An 18,711-nucleotide genomic window follows, 5' to 3' on the forward strand; every position below is an offset into this window, starting at 1 on the left:
AAGGGTGCTGCACAAAAGCAAGCACTGCCCACTATTAATAGGTCCATCAAACAGTAGCTGCCTTGGCCCACTGGCCTTGAGATTAGCTGATCGCATGTCCAAGTCCTAGCTTCCTGTCTGCTTCTTCAGGCAGGGCAGCAGAGAGCCGAGGCATTGCAAGATGGAAGGGTAGGGTAAAGACAACAAAGAGATGAAGCCTCTGACTGGGCACATTTTTTGCAGTTTATTTATAACCCTGAGAGAGAAAAACAAACTCAGGGAGATTCATGCAGGACATCCTGAGCAGCTTCAAAGTGCCAGAGCTGTAATTCCCTCTAATATCATAAGCTAGGCTTTAGCTACTCCCTCACTGCACCCTCCTGCCTCCTTTCAATCATCCAGGCAATTTTCAGCAGCCTGAGAAAAGCCAAGTTACCACCTCAGCATCAGCTGTTTGGCTGCAGCTGCCCCAGAGTACCAGCAGGACTGCAGTGGCCAAATGCTCCGCCAGCTGAGATGCTGCAGGCTCCAGTGAGACCTACGCAAATTACTCCTGACCTCGGCTGCCACCTGCAGGACATTGCCTGATACTACACAGTGATATTGTAAGAAGCATGGTGGGATGTGGGGGCAGCTCCCCAAATGCTGCGAGAGAAACCCAGCACAGCATTTCCAAGTGCAGCTGAAGTCGAGGGAGCGGTGGGCACTCAGCCCTCGACTGTCTGAAACCCAACTTCTCCAGTTCGGCACACAAACACTGATGCTCCCAAAATGAGTGGCTATGTTGAAGTGATTTAGCCCAAATTTAGAGTCCCAGGCACTTAAATATAGGAAATGCCTTTCTCCAAGGCAACCTGGCAGAGCTGCTGTGGCATTTTAATGATAACTCAGGAGGGTTTAGGGTCACTTATTTATTCAACAAGTCAGGAAAAAACCAAACATATACAGTAAGCAGCCTTACTGTGGCTGTAATCTAGTCTGGCTGCACTCCCTGTCTGTGTAATCAGCTTCCCCATCTCTGCAGGAGTCAACAGACTGTATAGTAAGGCATGCTGCCCTGCATGTAGTGTGGCAACTATGAACTCCTTGCTGAAGCTTAACCCTTCAATAGCATCCTTCCTTTTAAAATCTCCTTCATTCCTTGACTGAACACATTTTTAACAATTACAGTCCTCCTATCTACTTTTTTCAGTATAGCAGATTCCCAGTATTTGCCTAGCTCTATTTTCCCAACAAAATTACATAATAAGCAGACTATGCTACTTAACAGACTGGGATGTATAGATATAGATATCTATACATCTCAGTCTGTTAAATAACAGTCTGCTTATTTGTGTAATTATGTTGTTATATATATAACTGGAAGTGGGTAACGTAATTCCTAATCATAATGAAGCACTGAATTGCAAGCTGTTGCACATATTTTTGTCAGCTCCTAAAGACTCTGTGGAGAATAAATAAAAATCCCACATGAAACAAATCCATTTTCTTTCTCTTAGACCTGCCACTGACAGAATGATCCAATATGGGTGAACAGGTAGTTCATGACAGGAAGCCCATCAAGTCCACCTCAAAAAAAGAAATGTGCTTATTAATGTTAAAATGAGAAAGAGCCACTTCCAGTCATTCACCAGATTACAAAACCATTCCATAATTTGAAATATTATGATAAATTGTGAGTGGGAAATTTGGTTTTTTTGCATTGCTCAGTCTTTGTATTCTTATTAACCAGTCTTTGTGTTTCATGTTCTAGTTTTAGCTCATACAATAAACTGTAATATGAAAAGGATGATATGCAAATAACTGGTTGGAGTTTAATTGAATAGACAGCATGTGGTTTTTGTCCTATGGAAAAATATTCAAATAACCAAAATATACAAATAACTGACATGCAATAAGGAAGAATCTACTGTAGAATTGGTATGGTAAAATAGTTCTCAAGCAGCCTTTTTAATATCATGTCTTGCAGATTTTCTGTGAAGCTCTTTTTTGGGTCCATGTCTTCAATAGCCTGTTCAGTCTCTCTCACAAAGTCAAGACCAGGATCGATTCACCTCCTGGGTTTCTGCTCAGTTCTGAGGACAGGTCATTTTCTGTTTCTCAGGTATTTTTAGCAGATGTTTAGTATTTCTACATAAAATATTCCATTTTCTGCAGATTATGAAAATGAATGAGGAGGGTATCCATTTAGTCAGGGCAGCCTGTTCTGGCCTGTAACCAATCTATTAAATTCAAACAGTCTTTGAGTAGCTAAAAAATATCTATGGTGACAATTGTCTGTCTCTGTTATAATTTTCTATTTTAAGTTGTCTGGCCTCTTTGCCAAAACGCTGTTATTTGCCCTCTCTGGGTTGTCTTGTGTCTGATAAGAGGACATATGTTATTATAAAAGATTGCTGGTGGTTTTTTACTTCTGTAGGTAAGCAGTGCTAAATATGGCTCTACTTTGGCATCAGTTGCTTTTGCTGAGCAAACCTTCACTACACATTCTGCTAATCTGTCCATGTCTGATGCCGACATTCAGAAGTTTCAGCAAACTCCACAAATATTCCTCATTCTTGAGATGTGTTCCTTTGTCCATTGCTATAGTCTCTGGCATTTTATGGAGTCTCATGATATAAGAACATTGGATTTATAGGCCCAATCACATTGAAACAGCAGTGTGTCTAAATGTCACTATTTTTGGAAAGTGGCTAAAATAGTCCATGATGAGGTCATTATGTTTTACCCAGACAAACAAATCCATTCAGACTTTGTCCTCAGAAACTGCAGGTTATTCACAGAATCTTTCTGCTGTGCACATCGATCCCTCCAGCAGGTTCTACTCATGTTCAACCTCTTCATCAATAAACATTTTCTGTTCCTCTCTATCCAGAATATGGCTCCTTTTCTAAGGGCAATCATACCTCTGTTCAGCAGTTTCTTCCTCATCTCTATGGGAAGGACTCTTCTTTCTGTACCTTTCTCTAAAGGCTCATTACAAATATTAGGAATGTGAAGGTGAGAAACATTGATTTCTCCTTCCATTACCTATAGCTTGCATTACTGCTCATTGTGTTTTATCTTTGGTTTCTATTGAGTTCATCCCATATTCCTGACAAGTATGCCTTACCATGCTTTTGCCATCATGTTTACATGTACTATCACTGTTTGTTCTAGGTCATCTAGCTGAGAGACAGCAAATGGAACATGTGCTCTTGATATTATGTATATAATTGCTATGCAACACCATGGCAGGGTCATATCATCCTTTTGCACTTAGCAAAGCAATGGCTAGAGCCTTGGCTGTACTTCTCATCTCCTCATCACTGCCTCTGGGTCATGGTCCATCTCTGAATCAAAAGTGGCAGCTACAACAGGTCATGAAATTTTGCACAGTGATAGGCAAAGCCTAGCATATTTGATTTGTACATTTTCTGCCATTGTCATAATCCTTGCTGCATACGTTACCAGCAGCCTCAGTCCCATGTCTCTTCCTGAAACAGCTGTTGAGAGATTGAACTCTTCAGTATGTCAGAGCATTGCCATGCTAGTGCTGATGTCAGTACATGCTACAAATCCTTGACCTCTGTCATGCTCTGACATCCAGCTTCATTCAATCTTTTTGTGAAAGCATTTCAGCATATGAACCACTTCTTGGTCTGAAATTACTGATCACTCCTTGTGACCTCTGATTTTTTTTATGTTTGAGCCCAGGCATATTCAATTCTGCTTGAATTTTATAGTCAGCCTCTTTGCTCTGTAGGTGATTTTGGTAACTCCTAATGGATGCTTGATCTTCCATTTTGAGGCTTCCCTTCCCCTCTGCAGTTACTCTTCAAGTTCAGTAGTGATAGCACCATGGATTATGATGGCATCAAAGTAGATATTCACTCCTGGGAGATCTTCCAGCATCTGGGACATTGTGCAAAGAAGCACTTCCTGGTGCCAAATATATTCTGAAAAGCAGCCTCATGAGGCAGCCGAATGGTACATTGCAAGTGCAAGCTTTATGTCCAGGGGAATCTGCCAAGATCATGTTGATGCCTCCAATTTGCTAAAGAATTTGGCTTCTGCCATCTCAGCAACTGCTTTATTTCTAGCGGGCAAATGGAAATGTCCCTGTTGCAATGTTCTTGTTCAGCTCCTTGAGGTCAACACCAAATTTGAGACTGCTCCCCTTGTGACCCTACAGTTACGAAGGCCTCTACCCTCTCCATTGGTTCTCCTGTTCTAGGAAATGATGTCTGTTGGTCATGTGATGCAGCTTTTTCTCAAGCCTCTTTCTGAGTACTTCTCCGCCCATGAGTACTAGTGTGACCTCCTCTAATTACTTGTCACCAAATGATTCTTCCTGTCCTGTGAGCACTTTCTCATGTGATGCTATAGCCTTTGCATGTCTGGCTCTTTATTACAAATTACTGTCTTTCTTTGGCATACACCTCCTGACTGGACTAAGCCCCTTTTTATGTGTATAAACCACTTCCTGATTGCTTTTGTCCATAAAATTCTACAAGCTCTCATTTCCCCAGCTTGCCTTTAGGAATTCACCCAGGCCTTGAATTAGATATGAAAGCTCTTTGACCTTCTCCTGTTTGACTCTGGCTCTGTACTTCCTTGAAACTTCTCTAGTGCTGCTTCTGTCATTACATTCACTTATACTCCCCAAGTGATTTTGTATGTCCCATATATGTCACCTGTTAATAACCTTAATTGTCATTCTTGCAAGCGTGAGCCTTCTTTCTTTGTTGCACGCTGCCTCCCTGGAGGAATCCTCACATTTGTCCTTTTAACCCATGCTCGTTCCTGATGTACCTGCACTTTTTGTCAAAGGGGCTTATTACACCAAAATTGTTACCTTAAGAGAAGGTTACATTGCAAAGTTAGAAAAAGCCTAAATTAAGGTTACCTAGGCAACTCTAATTCACACCTTTGTGTGGATACATTACAATATGGTTTCTACTTTCTACTTATAGGATCACATATTTTTTCCAAAAACCTCTGCTTTGTTCCAGGCACAGGATCCCCATCTTGGATCTTTGGGTGCCAGCTCAAACTCCAGCCCCAGTTCCTCATTCCAGTGCCCTCCACCCCTTTTTAGCTTCTTTCCCTCAGCTCTCCTCCTAGTCTCCCATGGCTATATATACTTGAGAGATATCCAGTTCCTTCCCTCTGTCTGCCCACTGGAGCCTCACCCTCTACAGTCTAGTCAGACAGTTTCCTCCTACTCTTCCATGCTGCCTTTTCACCACTAAAGGGAAGCACTGAGAGCACATGGCAGCCAATCTGCTTTAGAGTCTTCTGCTTAGTGCCATCCTGAACACCTAGAAAAAACAATTTCATGGGAAGTCCTGCTCAGCTCCTGCAGCCCTGAGCTGGAGCATGCTTAGTAACTATGCTGGGATGATGTCTACTTAGACCATTGGCAAATGTGCATTTGCAGCACTACAAAAACTAAGAGGGGCATACCCTCATGTATAGTTCCCTGGCTGGAGCACTACAAAATCTCCACAAAGGCATGCTCTACAGCCAGGGAGTGATAGGAGGTTGCTCCTTTGCTCCCACTCAGGGGAGCCAGGTCACTGGCAGTCTGCTCTCTCCTGCCAGTATAGGGGAATTAGGAAATCTGCCAGTAATGGATAGCAAGCTGATCACTGATAGTGAAAGGTCAGGCAGCACCGTACCTGCCACCCTGGGGCCAGCAGTGGTCCCAGTTGCCACTGTAGGATACTGCCACAGCAAACAGAGCAGCCACTCCTGGTCCTGTTGCGCTGCATTTCTGCTTCCCATTGGTGTGTTCTGCAGCCTGCTGCTCTCTTTCTGTTTTCTAAGGAAGAGACCCTTGAGGCGACACATACTGTACAGACATTACATACAACCCTACAAAACACAGCACTAGTGAGAAATTCCCATTTCAGACAGGACCATTCCTGTAGTGCTTCCACCATTTTGTAGTGTGATAGGCAGGGTGCACATATGTACACCCACTTTTTGTAGTCCTATATGCACTTTAAATTCAGCCTTGTAACATTATAAATGTAATGTCTGTCCGTGACCTTAGTCTGCTCATCAATCATTTGACATAGGGGCTAGATTAGAGCATTGGATCTTCAGAGAATTTAGCTGCACAACTCTTAACGGGTTTTTACTGAACATCTGTGAACTAAGTTTTCAGGAGCTCACAAAATCTAGCCAAATTTGGAAAGATTTTAGAGGGCTAATTAAAGGGATCTCTCTGATACCAAAGCAGCTTCTTCCAAGTTTTCAAGTCTCTTCAACCATGGATGACCTGAAGTTTATCAATGAAAAGGTGTAGGAATTTTCTCTAAACGGGTAAAACAATGTATTTTCCCTTAACCTCACTCCCAGAAACTGAGGATCTATTTTGGCTGAAACCTTTCCCAAAAATTTCACCAGGAGGCAGATACTTAGAATGAAAAAAAAAACCAGATCAAATAATTAGTTTAGCAAAGCTGTAAGCAACTGAAAATATTAGCTTAACATGTCAAGCAGAAGTCATGGCAGGATGGCACCTTAAAGGCTAACTCATTCAGAAAAGAGTAGTTTTCATAGGCTACAGCCTATTTCATCAGATGCTATGCAACTGTTCGTATAGGAGTCACTACCTGCCTTGCCTTTAATATTCTGGACATTTTCTGGTATTCGCTATATTCATTTCTGACAGCCATCCAGGTTTGGCATGGCAGTCCCTTCCCTTAGCCTTTAATTTTTAGTAAGACTGAGATACCTTAAAACTATCTGACCTCTGAAAAGCAAAGTAGGGGTGCTCAATCTCTGGCTCACAGGCCAAATGCAGCCTGTAGAGCCATGGCACCTGGCCCACAGGGTTCCCAATGGGTTGGGACATTTGGTGATGGGGGAGCAGTAGCAAGTCATACTGCCACATCTCCCTGATGCCAAATTCCCAAGCCCTGAGGGACTGGATGGGGGCCGGGCCACACCCTCTTCTATTCTCCATGCAGCTGGATCAGAGCCAGACATGCTCCCTTGCCCCCTGTGTGCAGACTGAGGCTGGGCCATGCCCCCTTCCCCTGTGGGGCCAAACCAGTCTCCAACTCCCTCACATAGCCAGATTGCGCCCTGCCTTACTGCCTTGAGCACTGGATTGGGCCCTCTGGGTGGATCCACCCCATGAATGGACTGAGCATTGTCCATCCAGCCCAAGGGAGAAAAAAGGTTAGGCACCACTGAATTAAAGTGTTTCAGCTTCAGCCCTCAAAATTGAGGCACCCCAAGTCATTGGGCATTTTAGAAAACCTTGATTTTCTAAATATTAAATATGATATACTAAATACTATATATACTCAGTATTAGTCTTTCTAAATACTAGGTATTTGGCCTTCTTCACATACTTTGTTACTGCTGTACCATAAAAGTATTTAGTCTCTTACTGAGGGAATCCTGATATTTCAGTCCACAAGGCCAGCTTTTTATTTTGTAGGCTTTGACCAACTCCTCCATCATTCCTCTTTCTCTCTGGGTCCTCCTCCAAACTCTCTCTCTTTCATAGCCCATCTCTCTCTTTCTTTCCATGGACACAACAATCATTACATCTTTCCAATTTCTTCAAAGCATTCTTCTCCATAGCATAGAATATACTGCAAACATCTACTGTTGCTGCTATTAAAACCAGTGCAATTTTGCATTCATTCTCCATGTTAGTAAACCCCATGGTTTTAACAGACCGTTTAAACTGCAGTTTGAACCCTTTCCAGGACTCATTGGCATTCAGCAGCATGTTTAAGGTTGATGGGGGATTTACATGTTGGAGATGCCTTGGAGTCAGAGGAGCCATTTTTATTTCATCTAATTCCTCATAGCAGCCAGTTTCACTTTTATCCAAAACTGGCAATCTGCTTGCTGATTCCCTGGGCTCGCCAGCAGCCTGCGTTTTCCACCTGTTATCCTTTGGTATTGACCAAGGAAGATTTAAGGCACCATCTATTTAATGGACAAAAAAATAAGGCCTCAAGTGAACACAGAAGTGATGCTGCTGTGATTTAGCCCTGATATATTGTCTAGCTCAGCCTTTGTAACCTGCTCCTGTGTGTGAGAATATGTGTGAGTCAATGGGATAGGCAGGCAGTGTTGTGTATTCCCGTTCTGAACTCTCTGCTGAGGTTTAACACATTAAATCATGGCCAGCACATCTCTGTTCCACCTGACACACATTCCTGCTTCAGGAAGTGGGTTATTGGACCTTTCATATCGCACCTGTTTTGCTGTACCTAGGGGCTGACACAATGTTCAGGTCTAATCCCTGATGAACAGGGAAATCCCCTTGCCTCATCCATTGGACACACCACCAGCAATGCTATCGGACCTTCTTCCCCGAGACCTGCACCTGAGCCTTTCAACACAGCTTGATGGTCAGATGGCAAGGGCTGTCTCAGGCCCAGAGGGAAGGGAAGGTATCAGCTTCACAGCTGAGGGGTGCTAATCCCCTGACAGGAGTTCACAGCTCAGACACGTCAGCAGATTTCAGCTGCCACAGGACACCACGAAGAGTGGTGTGGCTCAGGTAATCAGGCCCACAACCCTTTGGGGCTATGTATATGTAGGCATTTAATTGATTAAAGCTGCCAGGAGCCACCTAGGGAGGTTCACAAATGTGCATAGGCAGGGGAAGCTCCAAGGCACTTTTGAAAATCCCTCTGTCTTCAGCACTAAATGCCACTGGAAATCTGGCCTTTAGGGCCTGAAGGGTCCAGACCAACACCTCATACACTAGTTGGAAACTAATTTCCACCCAGTGGAGATCCTCCAGCAGCAGTCTATGCACACTCCCAGCAAAGACCTGGTGCATAAGCAGACAACAACTGCCTTCTGCACCAGCTTCAGGACCCATGTGCTCCAGAGGAGATGCCCATGCAGAATGCACTGGGACAGTACCATCACAGCAGGACATGGTCCTAGGCCCAGATGAAGGGAACACTGTGCTCTGTATATAAAGGGTGCAGGCAATACAGACTGCTCTTGGCTACTGCTGCTGTGGTAGTCAGGAAGGAGGCTGATACATCGTCTGATGTTGTTTGTCCTCTCCCATCCCCCATCACTCCAGTATCGACTGAATCTCAGGCAGCTTTGCTGTCTACCAGACTCTGGTCAAGTTGCTTTGTCAGCAGAAAAATGGAAATCCAGAGTCAAGCATCAGTGCAGTCCAGGCCTTCTCTATGAAGTCTGTCCTGTTGCTGCCCACTACGAATGAGAACATAAGTATTCCTACTGGCTCCGTACTCTCCATCACCTCAGCTCCCTATTCTATACCCCACAGAAGATTACTCTTCCCAACCTCCATTTCTGCCCCTGGTCCCTTCATTTGCTTGTAACTCTGGTATTCTGCCCATATACCAGGAACTTTTGAAGAATTAATATGTAAAGGGATAATGGGAACATCCAAAGCTACATTACCCAGGGTTTAGGAACATATAAGGCACACAAATGCCCCTGCATTGGGAGACACAAGATAAGTACTATCCAATGAGGTATTGGGGGACTTCTGCTCTGAACAGGGGATTCCATAATTGTCCTTTTCTGGGTTTCTCAAACCTTCCTCAGAAGCCAGTATGAACTATTTCAGAGACAGGATACCACACTAGGAGGGCTGATTTTAGTCAGGGTGACAAGCCCTGTGTCCTTATTCCACTGTCCGTCATATTCTCTCTCCCTTCAAATCCCACTTACTGAAATCCTGCCCCCCAACTTTTGAACAGTTCTGGTATGGAGATTGCATGGGATCAGGCTCCTGTCTTTGGCAAGCTCTTGGGGAAGGGGGGTAGCTAAATAATGCCTTATTCCATGAATAGAGTCCCCGTGCCTGTTCCCAACAGCTTAATGGCCTTTGGCCTTCTGCTTCACAGTCCATCGCCTGTGGTGACAAGAAAGCACAGTAATAGGAGTCCCCAGCATGGTACTGCAGATAGAGAATGCTAGAGCTTAGAATCACAAGGATATCAGCCAGAAGTGTACAGTTTTTCTGCAGTGGCTCTACATGCAGTATTTTTTAAGGTGTTTGTAGTAGGAGGAGGCTTGGGGAGTAAAAGGAAGTGTGGAAGAGTCAGACAGAGTGTGAGCTCCCTCTGACTGAGCATGGAGAAAATGGAGTTTTGTGTTGGTGATGACGGAGAAGGAAGGGTCATCATGTAGGGAAGAAATGGCATCAGCACAAATGACAGCAGGAGGGACGGCCAGGAGGGTAAAGGGTCTGCACTGGCCACCACTGGGTCCACAATATTCCACAGCATAGCCTGCTGCAGCCTTATTCCTCACACAGATGCAGCCTACAGATGCTTCACATCCTAGTTGCTAAGCTCCATCTTGGTCCAAGTAAGCGTGATGGAAGCAGGGACCTGCAGTTTCCAATGGTCAGGCTAGTACATTCAGAATGAGAGTGGATGACGTGGTTCCTCCCGAGAATCTAGCTCCTTGTGGGATATTCTCTGCCCTTCTCCCACCTCCATCATCTGCAGGGGAAGTCAGCGTGCTTACCCGGGAAGCCAGGCTGTCCTTACAATGCAGACTGATTCCACACTCATCGGTGATTTCAGAGAGATCTTCATCCTCAAACTCCTCAAGGCTGATATCGTGGGTGAGCCTGGCGGAGACAAAGATCATGCAGTCACTGCCAAACCGGCCTGATCTGCTGGGAAATGCCCTCAGTGCTGTCTGGGCAGTGGATACAATTTGGGGGTGAACTGTCAGGGCCTCAGGCCATGGGAATCCTAGTAGGCTAAGTTAACCAGTTTTATCCAATGTGTAGCTAAGAGAAAGAAGGGGTCATTACTTTAACCTGTTTGCAAGGCACCCACAAACGGGCTCTGCTGGGCAGTACCGCATTCCCTGGCCCTGGGCTAACTGCAGGTGGTGCAACTGGGTACATGCCAGCAGGCAGCAGTGTAACTGGGGTAGGAGAGAGGGATAAAGGCCCCTCCCTGGTAGCTCTGCCCCTCCTTCAGTGCCAGGTTCTGATCCAGTCAAAGCATGGCAAGCCTGGGGGATCCCTGCTTTCCTGGAGTTTGTTGCACTTTAATGCCCAAACACTCTTCATCAGCAGGGCCCAGGAAGCCATCTCTGAAAGCATATTGGTGGGGAACCGTACCAGTGTACCCCTTCCATACACTCTGGTGTGGGGTACACTGTATTGGGGTCTGATCAGCAGCTTAGAGACACAGCCAGGCACCTGGGACAATGGTGACTTTGGGTTGCCACACTCTCCTGGCAGGGCCTTGTGGTCTCCAGGGAGAATGAAAGCTACCATACACAATTCTGCTAGGAACAAGTAGTAACCATCCACTATAAAAAACAAGACAAGAGGTCACTGGAGTGAAAGTAGGGCAGAGGTGGGACAGGAAGAACATACTTTCACCTGGCCCTGTCCCCACCAATGCACAGCTGGGCAGGAGCCGAGAATTAACCTTCTAGGGACAAGACCTTATATCAGGAACAAAGGCATTGGCAGCCCAGAACTGATGGACCAGTGGCCTCTGTCAGTGACAAATGCTAAATCCTTCTACAGAAAGGTAGTAGATATCTACACAGAGATTTATGGAGCAACCTGCCCACAGAGGAAGTTTCCTCCTAACATCTGGGAGTCCAAAAGTAAGAGTGTTTAAGCATTTCCCTTTATTTTCCATTCCCTTCTAATAAGACTGTTGATGTTCTCTTTATCCACTTAAGGGTCAAACCTTTCGATGCTCTCGGCTGCAGGGGTATTTTGTGGCAGTCAGTTCCACACACAAATTTTACCTGGTTTAAAAAGTATTTCCTTTCAGCAGTGCTAAATTTGCCCCATTATATTCTCAGACAGTGTGAAAAGCAACTCCCAGTTTCTCTGCTGTAAAGCAGTCATTATTTAGAACGCCTCCATATTCATCAACTCTCAAAACTAAACAGTCTCAGACCTTGTCTACATACCAGTTGGCACAGTTATAACTACAGGTGAGGTTTTACACTGATTTAGGAACCACTGATGCTGTTATGTGTGTACACACTGCAGTTTACAAGTAGATTCTTGTGGTTCAGCATGACCTGGTAGAAAAAACAGCTTATGCTTCAGAAGTATAAAGTGTAAGAATGTCTGCACAAGGGTATGCACCAGTTTAAACTTCAAATCATTTTCAAAACAGTTTAATTAAGCAGGTGAAAATCGTGCATGGGTAGACAGGGAAGAAATCTTTTCTTTTTCATTGCACAGACCATTTTCATAGCCAGTCTCTGGATCCAGCTGGCACAAGGTTTTCAGACAGCAGAAGAGAGAGAGAGAGAGAGAGAAACAGAAGCAAAGGATATGGATGCTGAAGAGCAGAATAGGGACTGGTCAGAGTTCCAGGTAATGTAAGTGGAGAAGGATGAGGGGATGCCTTACATGATTCAGGCCCTTCATCCAGATTTTAGATCCCCGTTGCTCATGGATGCTCCAGCAGCAGCCATGGTCAAGAGAACTTCTTAACCCCTTGTGAGTTCCCTGAAATGCCCAGAGTTGCAAGGCCAGAAAGCCATCTAATCACATCCTTGATGAGTCCCCCAGAGACACCAGTGTAGCTGGGAAGAAACACCTGTCCCCCTGCTGCTAAAAACCGCGAGGGAATGGATGGTGTGAAGAGAAGGAAAGATCACCTTGTGCTCTGTCCACTCTTGCAGAACCAGGCACAGGGAAGCAGAGGTGTGCGGAGAACAGGGTAATAAGCTTACCAGGGAGTCTGTCCTCATAGAATCCAGCCCCCTTCCACTCCCCCTCTGATCCGCAGCCTCCTATCAGTGCCCAGAAGGGCAGTGGAGTAGGGTCCATCTTGGTGAAGGGCAAAGGAGAAAGTCTCTGTGCCATGAGCATCTGACAAAGTAAGCTGCTGCCTATGAAAGCTTATGCCTCCCTGAATGAGTTAATCTTTAAGGTGCCACCTTGCCCTGTCTTGTGCCTGTCTGCACAGAACAGGCAGGAACTGGAGTGGAGGCAATGCTTTAGGTGCCAAACAAGGGTGAATCAGGCCCTGCATTCCCCTACTGCTGGCCCCTCTGTCAGGAAGTGGGGGAAGGAAAGAGACACTAATAGTGGTCTTTCAGAGTGGAAATCGATTTCTTCTCTGGTTACCCAGGTCAGTGGGGTCAGACAGGAAATGCCACTAATGCTCATTATCTCACACACTGCCATCTGTCAGGGCCCTGCCTGAGAGAGAGAGAGAGAGACAGAAAGAGAGAGACCTCTTTGGAGCTAAACCAAGTGGGCTCCTTACAAGATCAGCAGCTTCTTGGGAAGGTCTCACAGCACTGCAGGACTGGATTCTCAGCTGTACCCCCCCACTACCCAGTGGGATGGTGGAAGAGCAGACATGGGGCAACTCCCCCTCCCCAGGGACCGCCTCTGCAGGCAAAGTGCAGGCCTGCATACAGAAGGCTGCTTGCTGCAGTGAACCCTGTGTGCCTGGCACTGGAACATACAGGGTTTGGGTCAACCCCTGGGGACGCTGCAAACTCCAAGCTGCTACCCAAGAAGCTTCTTTTCCCCAGCGAGGCTTCCCTATTAGCCCCTTTCCCCTCCGGCCCCTGCTTTTACTCTTCTACCTCCTTTCTGTTTAAAAATGTTAAAAAACACACCTTGCCAGCAAGCACTTCTGCCTCAATGCTTCAGCCACTGAGGGGCTGCCAGTACATGGACCCTGAACTAACACCGATGGGGAGGGTCCAGCAGTCCAGGCTACTTTGGTTTCCTCTGTACCCAAACACCCTTCAGGTGCATACGCAGCTGATAAACTTTGCACCTTGGTCTGTGCCAAGTGTTCTCCTGCTGTGCAGGCAGAGGGAAGGGATGAATCCAGAGATGCTGGGCTGCTCCTTCCTTTTCCATATAAACCTGCAGAGAAACACCCCCCACCCTATCCCACACACACTCCCCAGTCCCAGCCAGGTCCCTACCATTTCTCCCACTGATCCTCCAGCCAGCTTTCCTCTTCTGTGCTTGACTCCATTTTCAAAGCCAGATGCATTTAGAAGGAACCCCTTCCTTGGGGCTTCAGCAATACAGTCCAAGGAAGTTCCCCCCCAGGGAGAGGAGGAGCCAGGCAGGGTATGTGTGTGGCCCCTCAGCCTGCCCCAGCTCAGAGCCTGTGGCTGCCTGTGCTGCTGTCTGCTCTCCCCACTGCGCAATCTAGGGGAGCTCATTAAAAATAGATGGAATCAGCTGTCTTGGGGAAAAAAATAGCCTCTAGAGCTGAGATGGTGCCAGGCCCTGCGCTCTGCCTGGGATGTGGATTCTCTCAGCCAGCCAGCCAGCCCGGCTCCTAATCAATAGCAGCTCCTGCTTCACCCATCACCTGCTGCCTGGGGAAAATGGGAATCAAGTTACCATACCAATGATACCGGCTCTGCTGAGCCACCTTCCTCTGCCCTTGCAATGTCCCTGCCCATTCTAGTGAGTTACAGCTCAGGGCTCCAACCAACCTCTTCCAGAGGCCAAACTCCCCAGTGGGAATGGGATGTTCGGCTGCTTTTATTTGCAAGTGAGAGAACTGTCTGTTTCACATGCATAAAGAAATTTAAAGGGCCAGCACAGCATTCAGAAATGCATATAAATGTCTGCCCAGGGCACCATGGAGGTATGCCCCTTACCATGCCCCTTCCCTCTGATAGACCAAACGTATAGCTTTGGGCACAGCATAATTGTGAGCATAACTGCCTTGCCCTGGACCAGGAGGTAAGGCTGGTTTCATTTCAGGCCTTTAGAAGAGTGGAGGGAAGTCAGTAGAGCAGCAACAGCCACTATGTTCTTTAAAAGTTAAATTCCTCAAGCTTAGGAGCAAAGCAAAGCCACCCCACCAGAGTGTCCCAGCAGGAGACCTGGTTAGGGGTACTGTGCCCCCAGGCCCCTCACACAGCAATGCACATCAAGGCTGGCAAACCCCTGGCTCTCAGTGAGCTCTCCGCACTTCCAAGGCCCTGTTGCAAGAAAAACAATAAACAGGCCTGAAAACATCAACCCAAAGCAGAGTCCAAGTGTACTAATCACAGGGGAGAGCACCTGCTCAGCCATCCCCCTCCTTCAAACCCACCACCTGCTGTTCAGGGAAACAAGCCATGAGCACTTTTCATTGTGGGCTACCCTGAACCACAAGGTGTTGCTGATAAACTTTCTATTTAACAGCCTTTTGGCAAACTGGCTTCATCTCCCTGGGATTAACTGCACTATTGCTCTCTTCTTGGCTTCACTGTACTTCCCTCAGCTCTTTTCTTAGATCACAATGCATCTCTTCCTGCTTTCTGTGTCAGCTTCTGCTTTTCCTTCTTGCTCCTCCATTCTCTATGTAGTATTTTTTTCCTCCCACCTCTCAAACTCCTTGCTCTGAGACATCTGATGATATTTCTGAGGCCTAATAGCTAGAGGTCTAAACCTTCCAAGCTCAAAGCTTGAGCCTCACTGTCTAGAGAGAAGCCAACTCTCTTTCCAACTTTGGGAACAGGGGAGGGTTCTGGGACCCCTCTCACATACCTTTCTCTGAAACCTACTTTTCATAGATTTTAAGGCCATTCTAAACAATTAGTCTGGCTCCCTGAGTAACATAGGCCATAAGCCTTCACCAAGTGATTTCTGCATTAAACCCATAATTGTGGTTGAACTAAAGCAAATCTCCCAGAAACACCAAACTTCATGTAAAGACCTCAAAGCATAGAAAATCCATCACATTCCCTAGGTAAGTTGTGAATTATCTTCACTGTCAACATTTTGCCTCTTATTTCTAGACTAGGCATGTCCAGCTTCAGCTTCCAACCACTGGATGTTGCTTTTGCCTAGTCAGATAAAAAGCCCTGTGCCATCAGATATCACCTCTCCAGGGAAGTGATTAAGATTGTGATCAAATCACCTCTGAACCTTCTCTTTGATAAGTTATATTAACTACGTTAAGTTTCTTTAGCCTCTCACTGCAAGACAAATTTCCCAGATTTTGAATAATTCTTGTAGCTCTTTTCTGAACTGTTTCCAGCTTGTCAACATCCTTTTTAAAATGTGGACACCAAAAATGGACCCAGCATTCACTGACAGTCTTGCTAATGTCTTATATGGGGGGTCAGCAACCCCCAGCATGTGTGCCTAGCATGGCACACAAGGCCATTTTGCTTGGCACACCACTGCCAGCCTGGGCTCTAAGCAGCGGCTGCCAGCCACAGAATCCAGGCTGCTCACAGCAGGCAGCTGGGAGGCTGCAAACAGCTGCTTTGGGCTCCCGCATGTCGGCACTCCAGCACCTTCCAAGGTAGACATTGTGTTTTTTTTGGCACTCCAGCGAAAAAATGTTGCCTACCCCTGTCTTATATAGTGGTAATAACATCTTTCAGCCTTTGACTTCCTCAAGAAAGAGTCTTTGCATATGCATCCAAATAGCACATTTGCTTTCTTAGAAACTGCATCATACTGATCAGTATATTATCCATTCTGACCCCTGAGTCTTTTCAGAGCAACTGGTTTCCAGGATACAATCCTCCATCCCTGAAGTATGACCTCCTAGATACGTGACTCTGCTGTATTAAAATGCATGCTGCTCAATGAAGTTCAGTACAATAAGTGATCCCAATTGCTTTATGGAGCTGATGTGTTTTTACTTATCACTCCACCAATTGTTGTGCCATCTGCAAACCTCACCAGTCATATTTGTTATGATCTTTCAGATCGTTGATAAGGATATCGAGTGCTCCATCTCTCCTATCAGCACTGCCTTGTAGATGTCTGATACCTATGAAGTCCCCTCATTTGTTGGATGGATGAAAGGGTCCCTCCTTCTGCTCAAGAACCCCACAGCTGCTGTGGGTATAGATCTCCACTGCCCACCTCCATTTTATCTTCCTCCCTTGTACCCCTGTTTTTGCTGCTCAGAGCCTCACAAGTATCCACAGAGTGAAACACATCCCCATAAAGTTCACTGCTCTCCATAAGGGTCTGAAAAGCTGCCATAAAAACCAGTTAGACTCTGGTCAGTTTTTACCTGAGCAGCAGCAGAAGTACTGATGCCATCTGTCTGCAGACTCAGGTAGATGCCATCATGCCATGCCATGCTTGGGTCGCATTTGGAAAACCTTCACAATCATAAGGGCTAGAAAAATATTCTGGTCAAGCTGGAGGCACTTTTCTGGAGAAGCTCCCTACTGGCCCTAGGCAAGATCTTTTGTGCTTTGCTAATAACACTAATGCTTACAGTTTATATAGAACATTCTGCTCTCCAGTGCTGTGCAAATGCTCTCTCACACAGCCCCTCTGCAATGTAAAAAAAGACTTTGTTCATGGTAGAAGTTGAGAAACTGAGGCACAGAGCTCAAAAGGGGCTTGGTAGGCCTTGGCACAGGGATAAGCCAGGCCTAGAACATGGGCAGGGTTTGATGCAGGGCTAGGCTGGACCCAGAATAAGAGAATACAGAGTAAAAATGAAATCTTTGGGCAGGGAGAAGTCAGGGCCTGAGGATGGGCTCCTGGACAAGTAAGACTTGGCAAAAGCCAAGGGCAGAGCAGCAGGCTGGCAGAGGGTGAGTGAAAGAAAAGCCAGGCCAGGATCTGGAGTTGCAGTAGAAGCCAGGTAAGGGACAGACAGAGATCACACCAAGGTGAGGGACAGATGAGCTGCTGCTGAGCCCCAAAGTGCCCATGAAGGGAGGAAGGCTCAGTATTTGTGACACAGATGATAATTATGCATAGTGTGTTTGTCAACTGCCATAACAACTGGTGAGGGGTAGGAGCCGAGGTAAACTGGTGTCCCCCCATCCAGACCTGATGGGATCTGAGACTCATTGAATCTTGGAGAAACAGAAGTAATTAGCATGTGGGGGCTTGACAGCCCTGTCTCTTGAGAGCTTACTCTGCTTGCTCAATTGCTCTTATAATTTCCTTCTGAGTTTGCCCCCTTCCTCTTCTTTCACACAGCCTTCTACTTGGTCAGGCATTTGCTCCTGCTACTGATTGCATGGAAGCCTTTGGAGAGATTGTCAGTTGCATCTTGATCTGGTCTAGGTTGCTCATATAAATATTTCTTTCATGTAGTGTGAAGAGAGTGCATCCCTTTCTATATCCCTGTGTGTAGCTGCAGAGGAGTGAGGTGAAAGGGGTGTTTATAATTTCACCAGCTAGTTTTCATATGAGTACATTGCTATAATCAAAGGGTTTGCTTTGTTAGCTTGATCACCCATTGTATCATAACTCTTGGTGTTCTTTCATGACTCAAGACTGTACTCATCAACATATTTATCAGCTTCAAGGGTTTTAGCTGACAATTAAATCCCAGGAGGGCACTAGTCATAACCCTACCTACTCTCCAATCTGTCCTCATCCTAGCTGGTATGTGGATGTTACAAAAAGTCCTGCAGCATTGGACCTCACAACTTGAAATGTCCAGGGCTAGCACAGCCAAGGATGCTGCCGCTCCAGACAGAGGTACATTGACAAAACCATGGCAGGGATCCCACAAAAACAGAGGGTTGACTCTAGCTTAAAATTCTGGAAGTGACACTGCTGTCCATGGTACTTACACACTTTAAACTGGACTGCTCCACATCCCCTTCCCTCCTTCAGCCCCTTAAGGAGCCCCAGTGACCTGGACAAAGCCATTAGAATCTCTTGAGGGCTCTTAAACCCTTTGCAACAGCAGAAGGCAGACAGAAGATGGCTAGGTCACTTCCAGCAAATGCTTCAGGTCCCAGGGGGCGTGGCGAGATCATCTCATTAACAAGGGGATTGGCCTCCTGGGTATCAGTGATACTACA

General features: G+C 46.1%; 1 protein-coding gene across 1 annotated transcript in view; it reads right to left on the reverse strand.

Moving 5' to 3' along the window:
• Nucleotides 1-18,711, reverse strand: part of MAPK8IP1 (mitogen-activated protein kinase 8 interacting protein 1) — a 58,074-nt gene that overhangs the window by 31,965 nt on the left and 7,398 nt on the right. Inside the window, exon 2 of the mRNA XM_006026938.3 lies at nt 10,468-10,573. Within this exon, the coding sequence (XP_006027000.1) occupies nt 10,468-10,573 (106 nt within the window). The remainder of the gene's footprint in view (nt 1-10,467; nt 10,574-18,711) is intronic.

This window comes from Alligator sinensis, unplaced genomic scaffold (assembly GCF_000455745.1).
Source record: "Alligator sinensis unplaced genomic scaffold, ASM45574v1 scaffold592_1, whole genome shotgun sequence".
Lineage (NCBI taxonomy): Eukaryota > Metazoa > Chordata > Crocodylia > Alligatoridae > Alligator > Alligator sinensis.